Source organism: Chiloscyllium plagiosum, chromosome 5 (genome assembly GCF_004010195.1).
Source record: "Chiloscyllium plagiosum isolate BGI_BamShark_2017 chromosome 5, ASM401019v2, whole genome shotgun sequence".
NCBI classification, from domain to species: Eukaryota; Metazoa; Chordata; class Chondrichthyes; order Orectolobiformes; family Hemiscylliidae; genus Chiloscyllium; species Chiloscyllium plagiosum.
The window spans coordinates 120,257,973-120,279,123 of record NC_057714.1 but is presented as its reverse complement, the minus strand read 5'-3'; the positions used below and the strand labels follow the sequence as shown (position 1 = coordinate 120,279,123).

At 42.1% G+C, this 21,151-nt stretch overlaps 1 protein-coding gene across 5 annotated transcripts in view; it reads right to left on the bottom strand.

Annotated features, from left to right (window-relative positions):
- The window catches only part of adck5 (aarF domain containing kinase 5), a 132,165-nt gene that overhangs the window by 7,676 nt on the left and 103,338 nt on the right, over window positions 1-21,151 (bottom strand). For all 5 annotated transcript variants that reach the window (XM_043690929.1, XM_043690930.1, XM_043690931.1 and 2 more), the window contains 4 exons: window positions 18,034-18,117; window positions 11,959-12,040; window positions 10,574-10,652; window positions 3,989-4,080 (listed from right to left, as the gene is read on the bottom strand). In XM_043690929.1, the coding sequence (XP_043546864.1) occupies window positions 3,989-4,080; window positions 10,574-10,652; window positions 11,959-12,040; window positions 18,034-18,117 (337 nt within the window). The remainder of the gene's footprint in view (window positions 1-3,988; window positions 4,081-10,573; window positions 10,653-11,958; window positions 12,041-18,033; window positions 18,118-21,151) is intronic.

Sequence of the window (21,151 nt, the reverse complement as noted above, 5' to 3'; positions counted from 1 at the left end):
GTGCTCATGCATACTTATTTGTAATTAACTGGTGGCAGTTTACAGATTCATAGAATTATTATAGCAGCTCCATTGCGCTTTTTCAGATAATCATTTTATCTCCTTTCAATTGTTTCAGTTGAACCTTCAATTGGATGACAGTGGCTCAGTGGTTAGCACTGCAGCCTCACAGCACCAGGGTCCTAGGTTCAATTCCAGCCTTGGGTGACTGTCTATGTGGAGTTTTACATTCCCCCAGTGTCTGTGTGGGTTTTCTCCCACAGTCCAAGGATGTGCAGGTCAGATGAATTGGACATGCTAAAAATTGTCCATAGTGTTAGGTGCATTAGTCAGAGGGAAAGGGTCTGCATGGGTTACTCTTTGGAGGGTCGGTGTGGACTTGTTGGGCCGGAGGGCCTGTTTCTACACTGTAGGGAATCTAATGTCAATCTGCCTCCACCACACATTTGGGCAAAGTATCCTAGTCCTTAAATATTCATTATATGAAAGGTTTCTCATCTAGCTTTTGTTCCCTTTATTTATTCCCTCAAATTTGAATCTTCGTGTTCTCAATCCTTTCAAAAGTGGGAATACTTACTATCTACTGTGTCCAGACCCTTCAACATTTATAGACTATAGAACATTACAGGCCCTTTGACATGACAGGTCAGTACAACATCAAGGGCCAATCTGAAGCCCATGTAACCTACACTATTCCATGTACATCCATATGCTTGTCCAATGATGACTTAAAGTTGGCGAATCTACTACCGTTGCAGGCAAAGCATTCCATACCCTAACAACTGTCTGAGTAAAGAAACTACCTCTGACATTTGTCCTATATCTATCACCCCTCAATTTAAAGCTATGCCCCCTCATGCTCATCGTCACCATACTTGGAAAAAGGCTCTCCCTGTCCACCCTGTCTAACCCTCTGATTATCTTAATAGGTCTCTATTAATACACCTCTCAACCTTCTTCTCTCTAACGAAAACAGCCTCAAGTCCCTCAGCCTTTCCTCGTAAGACCTTCCCTCCATACCAGGCAACATCCTAGTAAATCGCCTCAGCACCCTTTCCAAAGCTTCCACATCCTCCTTATAATGTGGCGACCAGAACTGTACACAATATTCCCCAAGTGCGGCTGCACCAGAGTTTTGTACAGCTGTAGCATAACCTCATGGTCCCGGAACTCGATCCCTCTATTAATAAAACACTAAAACACTGTATGCTTTCTTAACAACCCTGTCAACGTGGGTGGCAATTTTCAAGGATCCGTGTACCTGGACATAGATCTCTCTGCTCATCTACACTACCAAGAATCTTACCATTAGCCCAGTACTTTGCATTCCGGTTACTCCGACCAAAGTGAATCACCTCACTCTTGTCCGCATTAAACTCCATTTGCCACCCCTCAGCCCACCTCTGCAGCTTATCTATGTCTCTCTGTAACCTACAACATCCTTAGTCACTATCCACAACTCCACCGACCTTAGTGTCGTCTGCAAATTTACTAACCCACCCTTCTGTGCCCTCATCTAGGTAGTTTATAAAAATGACGAACAGCAGTAGACCCAACACCGACCCTTGCGGTACACCAATGGTAACTGGACTCCAGGATGAACATTTCCCATCAACCACCACCCTCTGTCTTCTTTCAGCAAGCTAATTACTGATCCAAACTGCTATATCTCGACAAAATCCCATTCTTCTGCATTTTGTACAATAGCCTACTGTGGGGAACCGTATCAAACGCCTTCCTGAAATCCATATACACCACATCAACTGGTTTACACTCATCTACCTGTTTGGTCACCTTCTCAAAGAATTCAAGGTTTGTGAGGCACGACCTACCCTTCACAAAATCGTGCTGAATATCCCTAATCAAATTAATCTTTTCTAGATGATAAATCCCCTCTCAACCTTTTCCAACACTTTTTACCAACAACTGAAGTAAAGCTCACTGGTCTATAATTACCAGGGTTGTTTCTACTCCCCTTCTTGAACAGGGGAACCACATTTGCTATCCTCCAGTCTTCTGGCACTATTCCTGTAGACAATGACAATTTAAAGGTCAATGCCAAAGGCTCAGTAATCTCCTGCCTGGCTTCCCAGATGATCCTAAGATAAATCCCATCCGGTCCAGGGGACTTATTTCACACTCTGCAAGATTTCTAATACCTCTTCCTTGTGAACCTCAATCACACTTAGTCTAGTAGTTTTATGCTACTCACATGCTTCTAATTTCTTTTTGTCCTCAACCTCTCAGGAGAACAAGCTATACTTCTGCAGTTTATCCTCATAACCGAAGGCCCTTATCCTTGAAGTCAGTCAGTGTTGCAAACTTTTTCTGTATTCTAGCTAAAGCCTTTGCCTTATTCCCAAGGCACAATGTCTAGAATCAAAGATAAATTTAGTTGAGGCTGAACCAGTGTTTTACATAAGTTTAAATCACTGCCTTATTCTTGTATTCTGTTGCTACTAATAAAACCTAGGATACTGTAAGGTTTATTAATTACAGTGTCAACCCTTCTGCTACAAAATACCCAGATTCTCCATTCTGTCAGCCACTTTAGTTGTCCATGTTCTTCCCACCAAAATGTATCACCTCACAATTCTTCCCATTGTCTGCCTATTATACTAACCTGTGTCTGTCCTTTTGAATTTCTAAATGATCATCCTCAAGTTTACAATACTTCCAAGTATGTGTTCTCTCCAAACTCTGAAATTAAACTCCGTATGCCCCTTGGGGACCATTACAACAAACCTTCTACCAGTCTGATAAACATTGCTTGATGAATGTTTCCTGTCACTCAGCCAATTCTGTAACCATGTTGCTGTTACTTTTCCCACAAGTTTGGTATGTGTATGTCACATCAACAGCATAGTCCTCATCATCAGTTTAGTACAACTTCAAAAAAAACTCGTTAGTTTTCCTTTACAAAAGCCATGTTATTTTATTAACTCATCCACATTTGCCTATTAATTTTGGCTCGAATGTTTGTTTCTAGATGTTTCTCTATGGGCTTATTTAGGATTAGTCAACGTTTAATGAGATGGTAACAAATGCAGTTTGTAGCATTGGTAGGCCCTTGGAGTCTTAACGACTGAAGTTATGGTCTGCTCCTCTGGAATTTCCACCCTTAATGTCCCTTAGGCCAGATGGGATATGTGCAAGGATGCTGAGTGTCTTATCAAATTTAAGTACAGAAAGCCTCTTACATTGTGCAAGTGTGCTGTTCAAGTAGGATTTCTGCACAGTGTGAATTCCATTCCCATTTGTTATCACAGACAAATGAGCACAATGTTAAATATCTCCATTCTTCTTTATGGCTTTGAAAAAGACTGATTTAAATTATAGATTCTTTAAAATGCAAAGAAAATAGTAGTAGAAGACAGTATTGTTAAAATACAATTATTGTCCAAAAATATTTTTCTACTTAGAGGAGAATGCAAATCATAAGACCATAGACATAGAAGCAGAAATTAGGCCATTCAATCATGGGCAATAGGTTTTTCAACCCTATTTTCCTGCTTTCTCCCCATAACTTTAATTCTTGATTGTCAAGATGATCAATCTTTCTTCTAAATATACTCAATAACCTGGCCTCTGTGGAAATAAAATCATGTTTTCTGTTAAGCATAGTTGATAAATTAATTGGCATCATATAGGGAAGAACAATCTGAGCTTGGTAGTTTACAGATATAAAATAATATTGCTTCTACATCATCTCCATCAAACACTCCTCAACCTAAAGGATGGAAGGTGGTGATAAATCAGAAATGTGAATAAATCAAGATATTAGCAACCTTATTTATACAGAGGAATGGAACATTAATAGGTGAAGCATTATGCCAGATGACTAAGAGCTGTTGTTCTGATTCCACAGAGACTTAGCCCAGTGCAATAACAGTACTCGGAGCAATAACCACTGGTATAGCCAGTAATGAACACGTCCATTGAACAAAGGAAAAAAAAACTTTATGGATAGAAAAATCACGTCCCTTACCTTTGACTCCCAGCTCATTGGCAAATTTCTTCATCGCAGCATCATTGAGCAGGATGATGGAACGCCAGAGTTTGCAGAGAGTAATCCTGTCCCTAAGAGTAAATAAAAAGCATCTGATAGAAACAGGATCTAATCTGAAGGGTCAGTAATCACATTATCAAACATCCACAGCTCCTCCCTCCCCTACAATCTCTGCCACTAAGTATCAACGTTCCAGGATCCATACCTCAAAGACATATTGAATTTCCTACATTTCATACATAACAGCATTTCTGGAGATTCTTCAGCACACGTAGTAATGATTGAAGTGGCAGCTCTTCACTACTTTCATTGAGTGACTTGAGGTGGCTATGCTGTTGTCTCTACTATCTCAATGGAGATTGGGGATTAAACTTGATTTGTATATTCTCCTTTAGTGGAGGAGTGATCATCCATATGTCGGTCTGAATTGAATACTTAAATTACTGAAAGACTCGAGATAAGAACTGGGAGTTGCTAGCCACAATCTTCCAATTTCTGCCTGAGGTCTAGAAAATTGAAAATTCACACCCTTGTCCAAAAAAAGAGAGTAAACAAGAATTTTAGGCGAGTCAGTTAAACATCAATGGCAAAAAAACCTTGGAAAAAATAGCTTGAGATAATCTAAAATTGTCCAAGTCATTTGATTTTAAGACTAATAAAGGAGAGCCATCTTAAATCTGTTCAGGACAAAAGTGTGTTTTACTAACTTGATGAAAAATCATTGAGATTAACAGAAGGTGGATGAGGCTGTTGTTATTGTTAAATAAAAACCTGAAAGAACTGCGGCTGCTTTAAATCAGAAAAGAAGCAATAACAGCAGAAACAGAAACAAATTATTGGAAAAGCTCAGCAGATCTGGCAGTAGCTTTGAAGAGAAATCAGTTAATGTTTTGGGTCGAGTGACCTTCTCTCAGATTTGCTGAGCTTTTCCAACAATTTCTGTTGTTGTTGTTTATGTGGACATTCAAAAGCATTTGATAAACTGCATGCTTTTGAACTCAGGAGGATAAAGGTGCAATAGCAGCCTGGATACAAACTTGAGTGGCTGTTTTGCCAAGCTGGATGGAATTTAAGGTCCCCAGCGTATAGTACTAGAAACACAGTGGCTTTAAATGTACAGACACTTTAAGATACAGACACAAAACACAAATGTAATAAACAGTGAAGAAGGTTATATTGGATTTCAGGAGAATTTGGACAAATTGATGAAAAGGAGGCAAACTGAAATTCAACACAAAAACATGCTGAACAGTGCAATTTAGCAAGTGGAGTGTGAGTACAATGGCTGAGATGTACAAAACTCTTTTGAGAGACAAGTCAATAAAACAATTAGTAAAGGATATTGAATACTGGGTTTTAAAAACAAGCAGAGAGTACAGAAGCCAGGGTGCTAAATGGACTCAAAACATGGGTTTGGCTGCAGCTGGAGCAACCTGACCAATTCAGAGCATCACTATTTAGAAAGGTAATTTCTCCAAAGTTTTGACATTCTAAGTAAACTCTGCAGTCATGATTGGTAACTTGCACCATAAATATTCCCATCCTCAATGACAGAAGACCCAGCACAGCAATGCAAATGGCAAGGCTAAAGCACTTGCAGCAATCCTCAGCCAGAAATGCTGACTAGATGATCCACCTCAACCTTCTCAGTTGTACCCAGCATCACAGATAGTACTCTTCAGCCAATTCAGTTCACTCCAAGTGATATCAAAAACTCGTTGGAACCACCAGAAACTGCAAAGGTAATGGATCCTGACAATATTTCAGCAATGGTACTGAAGACTTGTGCTCCAGCACTTGCTGCTCCCCTAGCAAGGCTCTCCCAGTACAGTTACAAGCACCAGCATCTACCCAATAGTGTGGAAAATTGCACAGGTACGTACTATACACAAAAAAGGACAAATCTAACCAGGTCAATTAATAAATATACTCTTGGTCATTAGTAAAGTGATGCAAGGTATCATCGACAGGGCTATCAAACAGCACTGGCTCAGCAATAACCTACTCAGTGATGTTCAGTTTGGGTTCTACCAGGGCAACTCAACTTCTGACCTCATTACAGCCTTGATTCAAACATGGACAAAAGAACAGTACTCCAGAAGTGAGGTGAGTGTGACACTCCTTGACATTAAAGTTGCATTCAACAGAGTATAGTGTTAAGGATCCCTAGCAAATTGGAATCAATAGGTATCAGGGGGCAAACTCTCTGCTAGTTGGAGTCATACTGGTACACAGAAAGATGGTTGTTGTTGCTGGAGGTCAGTTATCTCAACTCCAGGGCATCTGTGCAGGGGTTTCTCAGGGTAGTGTTCTCGGTGGAACCAACTTCAGGTGCTTTATCAATGACCTTCCCTCCATCATAAGGTCAGAAGTGGGGATGTTTGCCAATGATAGCACCATTCATGACTCCTCAGATAACGAAGCAGCCCATGTTCAAATGTGACAAGATCTGGACAATATCCAGGCTTAGGCTGACAAGTGGCAAGTAACATTCACAGCACACTAATGCCTCGCGTTGAAGATTTCCAATAAGAGACAGTCGAATTACCGCCTCTTAACATTCAATGGTGTTACCATCACTGGATCCCCCACTATCAACATTCTGGGGGTGACCATTGACCAGATGTTCAACTGGACTTAATACATAAACCACTGGCTACAAGGGCAGATCAAAGGGTAGAAATACTTAAGTAACTCACCTCTTGACTCCCCAAGGCATGTCCACCATCTACAAGGCACAAGTCAGGAGTGTGATGGAGTACTCCCCTGGTTGGGAGCAGTTCCAACAACAGAAGCAGCTTAACACCATCCAGAAGCAAGCATCCACTCAGCCTACTTCAGTAGCAGCAGTGTATACAAGCTAGAAGATGTACAGTCAAATTCACAAGAGATCCAAGACAGCTCCTTCTAAACCCATGACCACATGCATCTAGAATAACAAGGGCAGACAACACATAGGAACAACACTACCACCTGCAAGTTCCCTTTCAAGCCACTCACTATCCTGACTGAAAAATATATTTCTGTTCCTTCACTATTGCTAGGTCAAAATCCTGGAATTCCCACCCTGAGGACATTGTGGGTCAACTTAGAGCATGTGGATTGCGTTGTTTCAATGTGGCAGCTCACTATCACCTTCTCAAGGGCAGCTAGGGACAAACAAGAAATGTTCACTGGCCAGCAATGCTCTTGTCCCATGAGTAAATTTTTTAAAAACACAGCTTACTAGAAATGTTTCCAGCTTAAGTTGTCCTTAGAGCTGAGAAAGAGATTTAAAATCATGAAGTGGGGGGATAATTAAAGAAACACTTTTCAATAGTTGAACAGTCAATAGAAGAATCGACATTTTAGGCATAAGTCCTGAAGAAGGGCTTATGCCCGAAACATCGATTCTCCTGCTCCTTTGATGCTGCCTGATTTGCTGCGCTTTTCCAGCAACACATTTTTAAGCTCTGATCTCCAGCATCTGCAGTCCTCACTTTCTCCTAGTCAATAGAAGGCACAGATTTCAGGTGACTGACAAAAGAATCAGAGGTGATAACTTGAAATGTTATTTTTACAATTTTGGTGAATTCCTGCCATACACCTTGTAGATGGTACATACTGCTGCTACTGAGAATCAGTGGAGAGTGCAAGTGGATGTGATGCCAATCAAGGGGACTGCGTTGTCCTGGATGGTGTCAAACGTTTTGAGTGTTGGTGGAGTCTGCACTCATTCAGGCAAGTGGGGAATACTCCATCAGATGTGTGACTTTTGCTGGATAGGCTTTGGTGAGTCAGGGGGTGAGTTACTCGCTGTAGGATTCCTAACCTCTGACCACTCTTCATGTCAGAGAATTTATATGGCTATTTCAGCTCAGTTTCTAGTCAGTGGTAATACATCTCTGATGTTGATAATGGAAAATTCAACAATGGTGACCAAGGCGAACTCTCCCCGTCTTCAACATAATGTCAAGGGTGTTAATTACTCAGTTTACGGTCTCATCAGAAACAACATTTGACTGTACTACATTCCCTCAGTACTGCAATGGAGTTCTAACCTTAAACTTTCATGCTCAAACACAGTGGGACTTGAACCCACATCTCACTCATTGGCAAGTCTGCTACAAACTAAGCCAATTTGAGACATTTCAGCTGAAACTTCCCTTCGCCTCCTACTTTCCAAAGAAAACAAGCCCAGCACTTTCAAACTGTTCCAATGCCAATAATTTTCCATTCCTGTCAACATCATCATAAATCTTCCCTGTATTTTCAGTGTGCTGCTGGTGATCCTTTAGCTATGGACCAAGTAACCTTACTGCCCATGTTTAAGTTTTGGCCAAGAAAGGAAAGTATTCTGTAGGTGATCTTAATCACCTATCCTGCCACATTCAGGGATCTAAAGAGACATGCATTCCAAAATTTTTCGTGTTCCTTTACACTTCTTAGTATACCACTATTTATTGTATATTCCTTTGCCCTAAGCAAATGCAGTTCCTCATTCTGCATATGATTTTAGTGAGATCTGGAGAATTAGTGGATTAGGCTGATTCTTTCTCAATGTGTCATATATATGGTTTGAGGTGGAGAATTAATCTTCTGAGCTCATCTTCAAGGGAGAGGAAGGAATTCTTCGATTTTGAGTCATGGATTGAGTTTACGGATGGGATGACAGAATGATGTTTATGTGGTCTGTGTAGGTTGAGAGTATTATCCTTTCTTCAAACAAAGGGCAAAGGACCAGAATCAAAATAATGTGCTTGGATGCAACATATGAAATTCTTACCTTGATTCTGAGATCTGACTCAAGTTATAGCCAACTTACTCATTATTTTTGTTTAAACAGAAACACACTGATTGAATTGGTATTTCCCTTACCCACTCTCTCCAGAGGACCATAACTTTATATAATGCTCAATTCTAGAATCTTTTTAACAGTAGATGACAGATTCTGGGTCTGCCAGAATAAAGGAAGAGGTCAGAAACAGCGAACAGTTCCATCTGGAGCCTACACATTTCCAAAGACCAGCTTTTCCAAACTACCTGGTGCTGGCCAACTTTGGGAGGCAACAGTGCTGTTTGCAGCGATGAAAATCGTTAATTTTCTCACCAAGGCTGTCTCAGGGCTGTAGATGATTTGTAACTTTCAAACTAAAAATATGCATAAACACAGGCATAACTCAGTCAACCCCAGAGAGAGCAAGGCCAGTGCTGAGCAGACTTCTAAGATAAGATAAGCACAATCTCAACTTGTGTTTACAGAGCAGGACAGTAAATATTCTGATGGATTTCTGGCATACAGCCAGTGATGTAGATTGGGAAACTGGGCTCTGGAACCATCCACTTTACACATTCATCATCTTTTTTTAAAAGCACTCCTAGTGTGGAAACAGGCCCTTTGGCCCAAAAGGTCCACACCAACCCTCTGAAGAGTAACCAACCCAAACCCATTCCCCTCACCTATTACTATACATTTATCCCTAACTAATGCACCTAACCTACACACTATGGGCAATTTAGCATGGCCAATTCACATAACCTGCACATTTTTTGGACTGTGGGGGAAACTGGAGCACCCAGAGGAAACCCACGCAGACACGGGGAGAATGTGCAAACTCCACACAGTTACCAGAGGCTGGAATCGAACCCGGGTCCCTGCCGTTGTGAGGCAGCAGTGCTAATTACTAAACCACAGTGGTGAATCCAGTGTTGCATCATTACTTTGAAACCAAACTTGCAGAATGTGCTCAAAATTGTCTCCATTTTTCAGGCTTGGACTGTGGCAGAGACATCTAAACACCCAATAGCTCTGCATGTAACATTCTGGTTCTTTAAGTCAGAAGGAAAAGTTTAATACATACTCAAGAGACATCACAGACAGGAATGGTTACAGCTCAAAAGGCAGCCTTTCAGCTTGTTGTTTCTGTGCAGGCTCTCTGACAGAAATTGTACAATTTCCCAGCCTTTTCCCCATAATCCTCCATATTCTTCCTTTTGAACGTCTGAACTGAACCTGTTTATACGACACCTTCAGTCAATGCAATCCAGACCCCAAACACACTCTACAGGAAAATGTTTTTCATATCTCCAATCTGCGCCCTCTTGCTCTTGAACCTTCCATCAATGGGAATTGTTTCCCTCTGTATCCTGTCCAGACTCACCCTCCACCAAATCTCAACTTTCTCTTCCCCAAGGGAAAACAAGTTTTCAGAGCTGAATTTCGCCAGCAGTGTAGCTGTCTTTGTGATTTGAGTCCAAATGCCAGGCTGTGTACCTTTCTCTGAAAACAGATCTTCCACAGCTCCATTTGTAAATTCAAATAATTACAGTTATAATCAAGCTCTCTTTCACATCAAAAGTCTCAAGAGTTTGTCACCTATTTTTACAAAGTAATAGGAGCTACATGACAACCCTTAAGGCATTGGTTGGGATTTAGGGTTTAAAAACAATACTATCCTACCATAGCAATGCATTGAAATGCTACAGAAAGTAAGGTAAACAGTGAAAATACCCACAATCTGTGAACAAATAATAAATGAAAACAAAAATCAAGGACAATTTTTTTTTTTTAAGAAAAGCACTTACTTTAGATTCAAGCTTTCATACAACCCGTGGTCTAGGAGCACCAGTTCTGCTTTTCCATCAGGGCCCTTCCTTACCAAAACTATACAAAAAGGAAAATGCAAAATATGAAACTGACTTACAGGGACATAAAGGAAGTACACGACATGAGAAGAAAAAGAAAGATTGGAACAGGAAGCATGTCCAATAAATGATTGCCAAATATCTCATGAGATGCTTGTCAACATCTGCAGATAAGTGACAAAGATTCAATTTGGGGAGCTTCCTGGTGTCCAAGACCAGCATACCTGCCTCAAAACAGAAACTAGTTTGAATTTCACTGGTATTTGAGAAATCTTTCTGCAGAATGCTTGGTCTCTCTTTAAACTCACACACACCATACTTCAATATGAACATGCTCCTGAGACACTGTTGACATGTAATTGTGATGTGAAGGTACCGGTGTTGAACTGGGGTGGACAAAGTCAGACATCATATGACATCAGGTTAGAGTCCAACAGGTTTATTTGAAATTCTGTGCCTGTATACTTCACTTCACCTGCTAAAGGAGCAACACTCCGAAAGCTTGAGATTTCGAATAAACCTGTTGGACTATAACCCAATGTTGCGTGACTTCTCACATGTAATAGGTGCAATTTAAAAGTACTGTATGTTACTCTTGCCGAAGATAGTCACAGTGCTGTGGTCACGTGCAATCTGTTTACCCCCCCTTGATCTAAATCCCTATTCAGAAACACCTTGATTTTCCGAAATTCTCATCCTCAGGTTCAAATCTCCCCTAATCTCTCCAGCTCTGCAACTTTAAAGATCTCTATTTCCTTTATTTCAGGTCTCGTGCATTTCCAATTTCAATCTCACCATTACTGGTAGCTCCCCCAGACTCAGCTCCTTTCAAACCCTCAGTGTTCTCTGGTTGAAGAGTGTGCTGGAAAAGCACAGGCTGTCAGGAAGCATCCGAGGAGCAGGAGAATCAACGTTTCGGGCATAAGCCCTTCATCAGGAACGAGGTTTGATGAAGGGCTTATGCCCGAAACGTCGACTCTCCTGCTCCTTGAACGCTGCCTGACTAGTTGTGCTTTTCCAGCACCACACTCTTCGACCCTATCTCCAGCATCTGCAGTCCTCACCTTCTCCTATGTGTTCTCTGGTTTTGTAAAATACTCTCTAAAGCTTAGCTCTTTGCCTAAGCTTAGAGGCACTTATCCAAATATTTTATTTGAAAATTTTCCTGTTGGTTGATTGTAAAGTGCCATCTTCCCCTTTGGTTGCTGCTATTGTGGTAAAGACGAATTCTGGTGAAAAGGACTAATTCTTGCCTCTGCAGTTGTATCAAGAATTACAGAGTGAGCTCTTTGGTGATCTGGAGCCATCCACAGTCTTGGACTTACTATTTCCAGGGTGGGGGTCAGCATGAATGAACCCAGTGTAAAATATCTGCTCTGCAAAAGTCTTGACTAGTTTGTCCGCAACCTGAGGAAAGGGTGGGGAACAAAAGATGCATCAGTACATAGAACAGTGTCATGAATATAGTTCATAACTATAGGATATTTTTAACATGGAATTTTAAAGCATGTGTTTTTCTTTAAATAGAAAGAGGATGGAAATGGTCAAAAATGGCAATAGATATAAGTTCAGTGACTGACTGGAGAGACAGACAGGCACCCAAAATGTTCATATAGGCTTGCAAAAGGAACTTCAAAACAACAGATTCTAAAAGGTGAGGAATGAGGCAAATCAAACAGACTGGAGTGTAATCTTTTGTGACTACAAAGATATTGAATAGGTGACTAACTCCTACTGAGTAGCAAGCCATAGCCTGCAAATTATATCACAAATTGCACACATTTTATGTTTTTCCCCTTTGAAGAATAAACAAGGAGGGGGATTAACCAGTTTCAACTGAATACAGTGTACTAACGGGACTGAATGTTGTCAGTACCAGCCTGGTTGAGCATTAATTTCCTAGCTATCCTGGTGTTGCAGGTAAAGACAATTTCTCACTCTGAATGCTGCAAAACAACAAAGGGTAAGAAAAGAACTCTTCTTCCCCCACCCCCCCACCCCCAGATGTTTGGGGTATCCCATTTGGAATCATAAGAAGTTGGGGAATCTTGTTCAAGGTCTTGTTGTAACACTAGTCATAACAGCATGTACACCATTTAAAAAATGGACAACCCCTGTTTCAATTGGAAACTTTACCTCTAGTCATTATCATCTTAAATGCAATGAACTACAGGTTACAAATAAAGAAGTTTAGTCAATCCATTTATCTAGTTTAATGAAAAACTTAATGTTGGCACTCCCGGTTTCTGGTTATCACAAGCACGGCTGACATTTATTGCCCAGCTGTAGCTGCCCTCAGCACGGTGATGGTGGACTGCTGCTGAAAACAGTGCAGACATATCGCGTATGCACCTGCACAGCACTTTAGGGAATTAACAGAATTTTGACCCAGCAATGATGAATAAATGGTGATACATTTCTGAGTCAGGATGAGGAAAGACTTGCAAGGGAGTTTGGAGGTGATGGCATTTCCATGTGTCTTTTGCCCCAGGTTTGCAGAGATGCAGAACATCCTGTAGTCACAACGCACACTGCAGATGAAGTGCTGGCTGAAGTACGCATGGCAATAAGCCATCCAGATCAGGAAGCTGGTGACAGACAGATTGTTAATCTCAGCAACAGAAGTGGCAAATTAAAGCCATCACTTTAAAAATAAGTCCAGACTAGGAGAATCACAAGAGCAGTCTGTGCTGGTTGGAATTAGAAAAAGAGCCACCCATTCTATTCCCATTTTTGAGGACCAGGTCCCTACTCTTGCAGGTTATAGTGCTTCAGGTACAGATCCAGGCTCCTTTTAAATTAGTTAAGGGTTTCTGTCTCAACCAAACTAGGCAGCAAATTCTAGACACCCACTACCCTCTAGGTGAAAAGGTCTTTCCTCATGGTCTCCTCCAGTCCTTCTAGCAATCCCCTTAAATTTATGCCCACTGGCAAATTACCTCTGCACTAGTGAAACAAGTTTTCCTTGCTCACTCCATTCCAATTCCTTATGTTACACACCCCAATTAAGTTAACGAGGAGAAAGTGAGGACTGCAGATGCTGGAGATCAGAGCTGGAAATGTGTTGCTGGAAAAGCGCAGCAGGTCAGGCAGCATCCAAGGAACAGGAGAATCGACGTTTCGGGCATAAACCCTTCTTCATAAGCCCTTTCTTCTGAAGAAGGGCTTATGCCCGAAACGTCGATTCTCCAATTAAGTTAACCCCAACTTCTTCTGCTCTAAGAAACAGGAGTTGGTAGTTACATTGAGATTGTACAGGGCATTGCTGAGGACTCTTCTGGTGTACTGTGTCCAGTTCTGGACTCCCTGTTATTCAGCTGGAGAGGGTTCAGAAGAGATCGACCAGGATGTTGCTGGGAAGAGATGGCTTGAGTTATAAGGAGAGGCTAGATAGGTTGGGACTTTTTTCACTGGGCCAAGAGGCAGGTGGGACTAGTTTAGTTTAGGATTATGGTCAGCATGGACTGGTTGGACCAATGGGTCTGGTTCCATGCTGTACGACTCAATGAACAACTCTAATCTATCCGATCTTTCCTCATAGCCGCAATTTTCAAACCCTGGCAACATTCTTGTAAATCTCCCCTCTCTCCAGCAAATATGTTTTTCCTATAATGTGGTGACCAGAACCATACACAAAACTCCAGCTGTTGACAAATTTGTGCAGTCCCTGCACTACATCCCATCTTGTATTCAATACTTCACACACCCTTCTACCAGCTTGCCTATCTGTCCTGACACCACAAACGAAATGTGGACATGCACTCCAAAGTCTCTTACTTGCTCTACACCTTTAAATACCCTCCAGTTTGGTATTTATTCCCTTTATTTGCCCTACCCAACTATATAACCTTGTTCTTCTTTGGTTTGAATTCCATTTGTCATTTTTCCACCCATTCAACTAATCATCCTCTTCACTGTCAAATATACAGCCAAAGTTTGTTATTGCAAGCTTGCTAATCATGCCTTCCAACATTTAAGTCTAAATCATTAGTATTTATCACAAACAGCAAGAGACCCAATACTAAGCCCCATGGAATAACAATGAAAACTGCTTTCCATTTGCTAAAATGTCCATTGATCATTACCCTTTGTTTCCTATCACTGGGTCAAATTTAGGTCCAACTTACCACACCACTATGTATCCCATGGAACTTGATTTTTTTTTTGACTAGTCTGCCATATGGGATCTTGTCTTACTAAATCAATTCAGACAACCACCACCTTCATTCAGCCTCCTTGTTACTCTCTCAAAAAATTCAATTGAGTTAGTAAGACACCACTTGGCCTCAACAAAACCATGCTGATTATCCCTGATTATTCTGTGCCTTACTAAGGATTATTCCAGTCTCTCAATATTGATTCTGCTAATCTGTTTGGCACCAAGGTCAGACTGACCAGCTATAATTAGAGGAACCTCAATTATCCAAGCAACACAGGCAGGGAGTATTTTGTTTGGATAATCGAATGCCAGATAACAGTTTAGCCAAACGTTGGGACCTCAAAATCTTGTCTGGATAATCCGAAATTCGAATAATCGAATGCTGGATAATCAAGGTTCCTCTGTATTTGGCTATCCCTGGCATCCAGCTGCCAGAGGAAGTGGTGGAGGCTGGTACAATTGCAACATTTAAGAGGCATTTGGATGGGTATATGAATAGGAAGGGTTTGGAGGAATATGGGCCGGGTGCTGGCAGGTGGGACTAGATTGGGTTGGGATATCTGGTCGGCACGGACGGGTTGAACCGAAGGGTCTGTTTCCATGCTGTACATCTCGATGACTAATTGCAGTGATTCAACAAGGCCACTCAATCTCCTTCTCAGGGGCAACTTGGGACAGGAAACAAATGCTGTTAAGCCATTGACGGCCACATCTCAAGAATAAAAAGGAATCTGTACAGCGAGAAGCATAACTTCTCCAACACTTTGTTCATTATGTGGGTACTTTATTAAGTTAGTCACCATAGTCTTTCTAGACAGTAGGGTTGCTCTCTCATTGGAGAGAGACAACAGGTTGTGGTTTAACTTGAGGGTCACTGCACCTTAAGAAAGGGGAGAGGTTGAGAAGGACTGTGTTTCATTGTAACCTCAGTTGGTGAGGGAATTAAACCCACACCGGCATCACTCTGCATCGCAAACCAACTAACCAACCCCATACTTTACTAAAAGCCTTCTGGAAGTTTTATACATAACATTGTTTGTACTATTAATTCCATCCATTACTTCGCTAAGAACTCATTCAAGTTGGTTGAATACAGGCTGCAATTTATTAAACCAAGTTTTTCCAGTGATAAATTAATTTTCTCATTATCTGCATTCTGTACGAACCAACTAGAATCTATGTCCAGATAGCACGATTTACTTGGAGAATTTTTTTTGAGATTTGTACATCACAAGAAGATCCTGAAAGTAGCTGCAGGAGGCCCGAAACTAATAACAATTATGACGGTGCAGTAATGATACAATCTACCATCCAAACCTTATACCCAATGGATTTTGAGGAATGCTTGCATTAAAATCTTCAAGTCTGAAGGATTTTCTAAAAACTAAGCAACTATTTTGAAATATAGTCACCTTTGATAGGCAAAAGCAGTATCTAACAAAGATGTAGCCAGACCTGTCAACAGCTGTGGGGTGTCTTGTCACTTCACCTATATGGTGCTGTTCATGGTGTCATAGCCCTTTGGCTCAAAGAGTCTACATTGACACGGGAGAAACATCTGACCATCAACCTAATCCCATTTACGAGTACTTCGCCCATGGCCTTGAATGTTATCATATGACAAGTGCGCATCCAGGTATTTTTTTGAAAGATGTAGGCAATTTCCCTGTATCACCCTCCCATGTAGCACATTCCAGACAGTCAGCATCCTCTGGATAAAGAAGTGTTTCCTCACATTCTGCCTCCCCCCCCCACAATCTATTGCCCCTCACCTTGAATGCATGTATAGAACCTGAGAGAATGGGTGAGATTCTGAATGATTACTTTGCATCAGGAGAGGAACAGGATAAATCTTGAGATCAAAGATACAAGTTTGATTAGTCTGAATCACATTGACATAAGTAGGGATGATGTGTTGGGTAGGCTAGAGGTTATTAAGGTGGACAAATCCCCAGGACCAGATGGGATCTATCCCAGGTTGCTGAGAGAGGCGAGATAGGAAATAGCTGGGGGCCTGCCAGATATCTTTGTGGCATCCTTAAATACAGGTGAGGTGCCGGAGGACTGGAAGGTTGCTCATGTTGTACCCCTGTTACAAGAAGGGTAGTAGAGATATTCCAGGTAACTACAGACCAGTGAGCCGGACATCAGTGGTGGGAAAGTTGCTAGAGAGGGTACTGAGGGATAGGATCTATTTATATTTAAAAAAGAATGGGCTTATCAGTGATAAGCAACATGGTTTTGTGCAGGGGAGATCGTGCCATACCAACTTAATAGAGTTCTTTGAGGAAGTAACCAAGTTGATACATGAAGGAAGGGCTGTTGATGTCATATACATGGACTTTAGTAAGGCATACGGGCCGGGTGCTGGCAGGTGGGACTAGATTGGGTTGGGATATCTGGTCAGCATGGACGGGTTGGACATGCTGTACATCTCTATGACTCTATGACACTATTTGAAAACATTTGCAAACCTGCAATCTTCCACATGTATCTAGTGAGGATTGGAAAATGATCACCAGAGCTTCTATTATTTCCTCTCAGGGTTCCATTTATAGTCGAGGATACAATTCATCTGACCCGGACGATTTAACCACCTGCATTGTGGAAGACCCCACACACCCTTCATTCAAACTCTTCTCCCTCCTGCCAGAGCATTCGGTCTCTCACGGCCAGATTGTGCAACGGTTTCTTCCCTCTCTCTCCCTTCCCCCCCCCCCCCCCAAGTTATCAGGCTCCTTAACACAGTATGATTGCATTCTTTTCCATCTGAAACTCTTTACACGACTTTGAATTACTGCTAGAACAGTGTCTATTAATTACCATTCTTTTATTACACTATAATTTGTATGTTTTGCACTTCTATGCACTTTATGCCAGCCTTTGTATGATCATGTAGTTCTGTGCTGTCCATGTAGCAACTTGGTCCTGGAGGAACGCTGCCTCGTTTATTTTTACTGTATCAGTTGTACAGAGGAACCTCGATTATCCAAAGGACACGGGCAGGGAGTATGTCGTTCAGTTAATCAAATGCCAGATAACAGTTAGCCAAGCATTGGGACCTTGCGATCTTGTCGGATAATCCAAAATTCAGTTAATGTAATATGTCCAGGATCATGTATGAAGAATCACCACTTTGGTAGGAGCTTTAGTACTTGTACACAAACCATTGCCCTTAGGAGGGATAAGGAGCAAACCTGAGGAAGTGGGCAAGTGGAGAGAATTTAAAAAAAGCACTCACATCTTTTACACTTAAGCCCTGCTGCTCAATTTCTTCGATGTTGGTGATTTTACTGCCCTCACAGTAATCTGCAGTCAGGATTCGCTGAAACAAAAAGTCACAAACAGATCAGATAGGTGTACACCACACATTTACAAGCTGTGCAGGGAAAATAATCCTGGGTGCCAAGACCTTCCAGACCATAAGATTGCTCTCTCATTAGAGATGACTGGTGGTGGCACAGTGGCTCAGTGGTTAGCACTGCTGCCTCACAGCACCAGGGACCCAGGTTCAATTCCCAGGTCGGACAACTGTGTGTGGAGTTTGCACATTCTCCCAGTGTCTGTGTGGGTTTCCTCCGGGTGCTCCGGTTTCCTCCCACAGTCCAAAGATGTGCAGGTTAGCTGAATTGGCCATGCTAAATTGCCTGTAGTGCTAGGTGCATTAGTCAGGAGTAAATGTAGGGGGATGGGTCTGGGTGTGTTGCTCTTCGGAGGGTCGGTGTGGACTTGTTGGGCCGAAGGGCCTGTTTCCACACTGTAGGGGAACTAAAAAAAAAGAGAATATCATCACAGTACGATCAAGCAAAACAGCACTGTCATGAATTGCTGAACATGAGATCAGTGTCCCAGCTGGCTTATTTATTTAGAAATACCTTACACAATTACTAGAAAAATTGAAATGCATGGGACTCAAAGGAACGGAGATAGAATGGAAATGTTTTATTCATGGGAGAAAAGAAACATGGTTGTCAGACTTGGACGAGGTTTTTAGTGATGTACCCCAGGGACAGCATTAGGACCAGAGAAGAACAATACAGCACAAGAACAATACAGCACAAGAACAGGCCTTTCGGCCCTCCAAGCCTGTGCCGACACATTTTGCCCTCGTACTATAACTTCACTTATAGGATCCGTATCCTTCAATTCCCTTCCTATTCATGTATTTGTCCAGGTGTTTCTTGAATGCTGCTACTGTGTCTACATCCACCACCTCCTCTGGCAGAGTGTTCCAGATACACACCACTCTGTCTGAAAAACTTGTCTTGCACGTCTCTTTTAAACTTCCCTCCTTTACCTTGAACACGTGCCCCCCAAGTTAAAAATCACAACACCAGGTTATAATCCAAAAAGTTTATTTGGAAGTACAAGTTTTCAGAGTTTCAGGTAGCTGTGTCCCTTAGTAATTGACCTCTCCACCTCGGGTAAAAACTTAATACTTCCCACCCTATCAATGTCATTGACAATCTTATAAACTTCCATCAGGTCGCCCCTCAACTTCCTGTCTTCCAGTGAAAACAAACCCAGTCTATCCAACCTTTCTTCATAGCTAAAATCCCCCATACGTGGCAACATCCTGGTAAACCTTCTCTGTACCCTCTCCAAAGCATCCACATCCTCTTCTGTTATATGGTGACCAGAACGGAATGCAATATTCAAAGTGTGGCCTAACTAAAGTTCTAAAAAGCTGCAGCATGACTTGTCTATCCTTATACTCAATGCCCCTTCTAATGAAGGCTAGCCCTGCCTTAGGCCTTTTTTACTGCCTTTTCTACCTGCTGCCACCTTCAGTGATCTGTGGACCTGCACACCCAGGCCCCTCTGCATATCAATATTCCTAAGGGTCTGCCATCCACTGTATAATTTCCACCTACACTTGACCTTCCAAAACACATCACCTCACATTGTTCAGCTTAAACTCCATCTGCCATTTTCTGCCCAAACGATCTATATTCTGCTGTACCCTCTGACACTCCTCCTCACTCTCTGCAACTCCACCAATCTTCGCACTCAGCCACAAATTTCCTGATTAGACCAGCTACGTTTTCCCCCAAATCATTTTTGTAGACTACAAGCAGCAGAGGTCCCAGCACTGATCCCTGTGGAACAGCACTTGTCACAACCCTCCTTCCACCACTACCCTCTGTCTCTTATGACTAAACTGGTTCTGTATACATCTTGCCAGCTCACCTGGATACCATGTGACTTCACCTTTTCTACCAGTCTCGCATGAGGGACCTTGTCTAAGGCTTCACTTAAGTCCCACGTAGACATCATCAACTGCTTTTCCCTCAATCATCTTTGTCACCTCCTCAAAAAACACAATCAAGTTAGTGAGGCACAACCTATCCCTCAAAACCATCCTATCGCTAATTGGTCCATTTGCTTGGACCTTGTCCTCAAAAATAGTTTCTAATAATTTCCCTACCACCGACATGAGGCTCACAGACTTGTAATTTCCTGGATTATCCCTGTTACCCATTGCTCTTTTTAACATTGTACCCAAATACAAGTCATTAATGACAGACATCAATTTCACACTTTGCTGACAATGCAAAGTCTAGGAAAGTAGCAAGCAGCAAATTGACAATCACATTAATTAGGTTCATAAGTAGAATCCTTGGCCCTTTAAGCTTTTTTTGGCCAAAAAGATAATGGTTGGTGTTTGTGTTTCAAGTTCCACATTCGCATTCACTCTTTATACCGCTGATCCCTTGCAAACAAGTACCTTAAAAATATTCAATGATACTTCCTCCTCCCCTCTGCCTTCTGAGGCACAGATTTCCAAAGCCCCTCAATCCGCTGAAAGAAAAATAATCTTATATTTATCCTGAAAGTGTGATCCTAATAAAGCTGGAGATGGCATGGGGCAAGGTGACACTAGGCACACAGGATGCTAGGCCATCATTTGGCCACTTGACACACAAGATGCGCTGGACCACAATATGGAGAGAGACACAGCAAATACATTCACTGCCAGGGGCCACCAGAACGCCAGCACAATGCACTCACAACCTAGTTGATTAGTTTAAGGCCAGTGGGGGAGAGAATACACACGAGTAACATACACTGCCTGCCGAAGTGTCTGGTTGCCTCCCGGGTGCCAAGGTCCGAGACGTCTCGGACCATGTCTTCAGAATCCTTAAGGGGGAGGGGGTGCAGCCAGAAGTCGTGGTGCACGTTGGCACCAACGACATAGGTAGGAAGAGGGGTGGGGAGGTCATTCAAGAGCTCAGGGAGTTAGGCTGGAAGCTAAAAGCTAGGACAGACAGAGTCGTCATCTCTGGGTTGTTGCCGGTGCCACGTGACAGTGAGGCAAAAAATAGGGAGCGAGTGCAGTTGAACATGTGGCTGCAAGG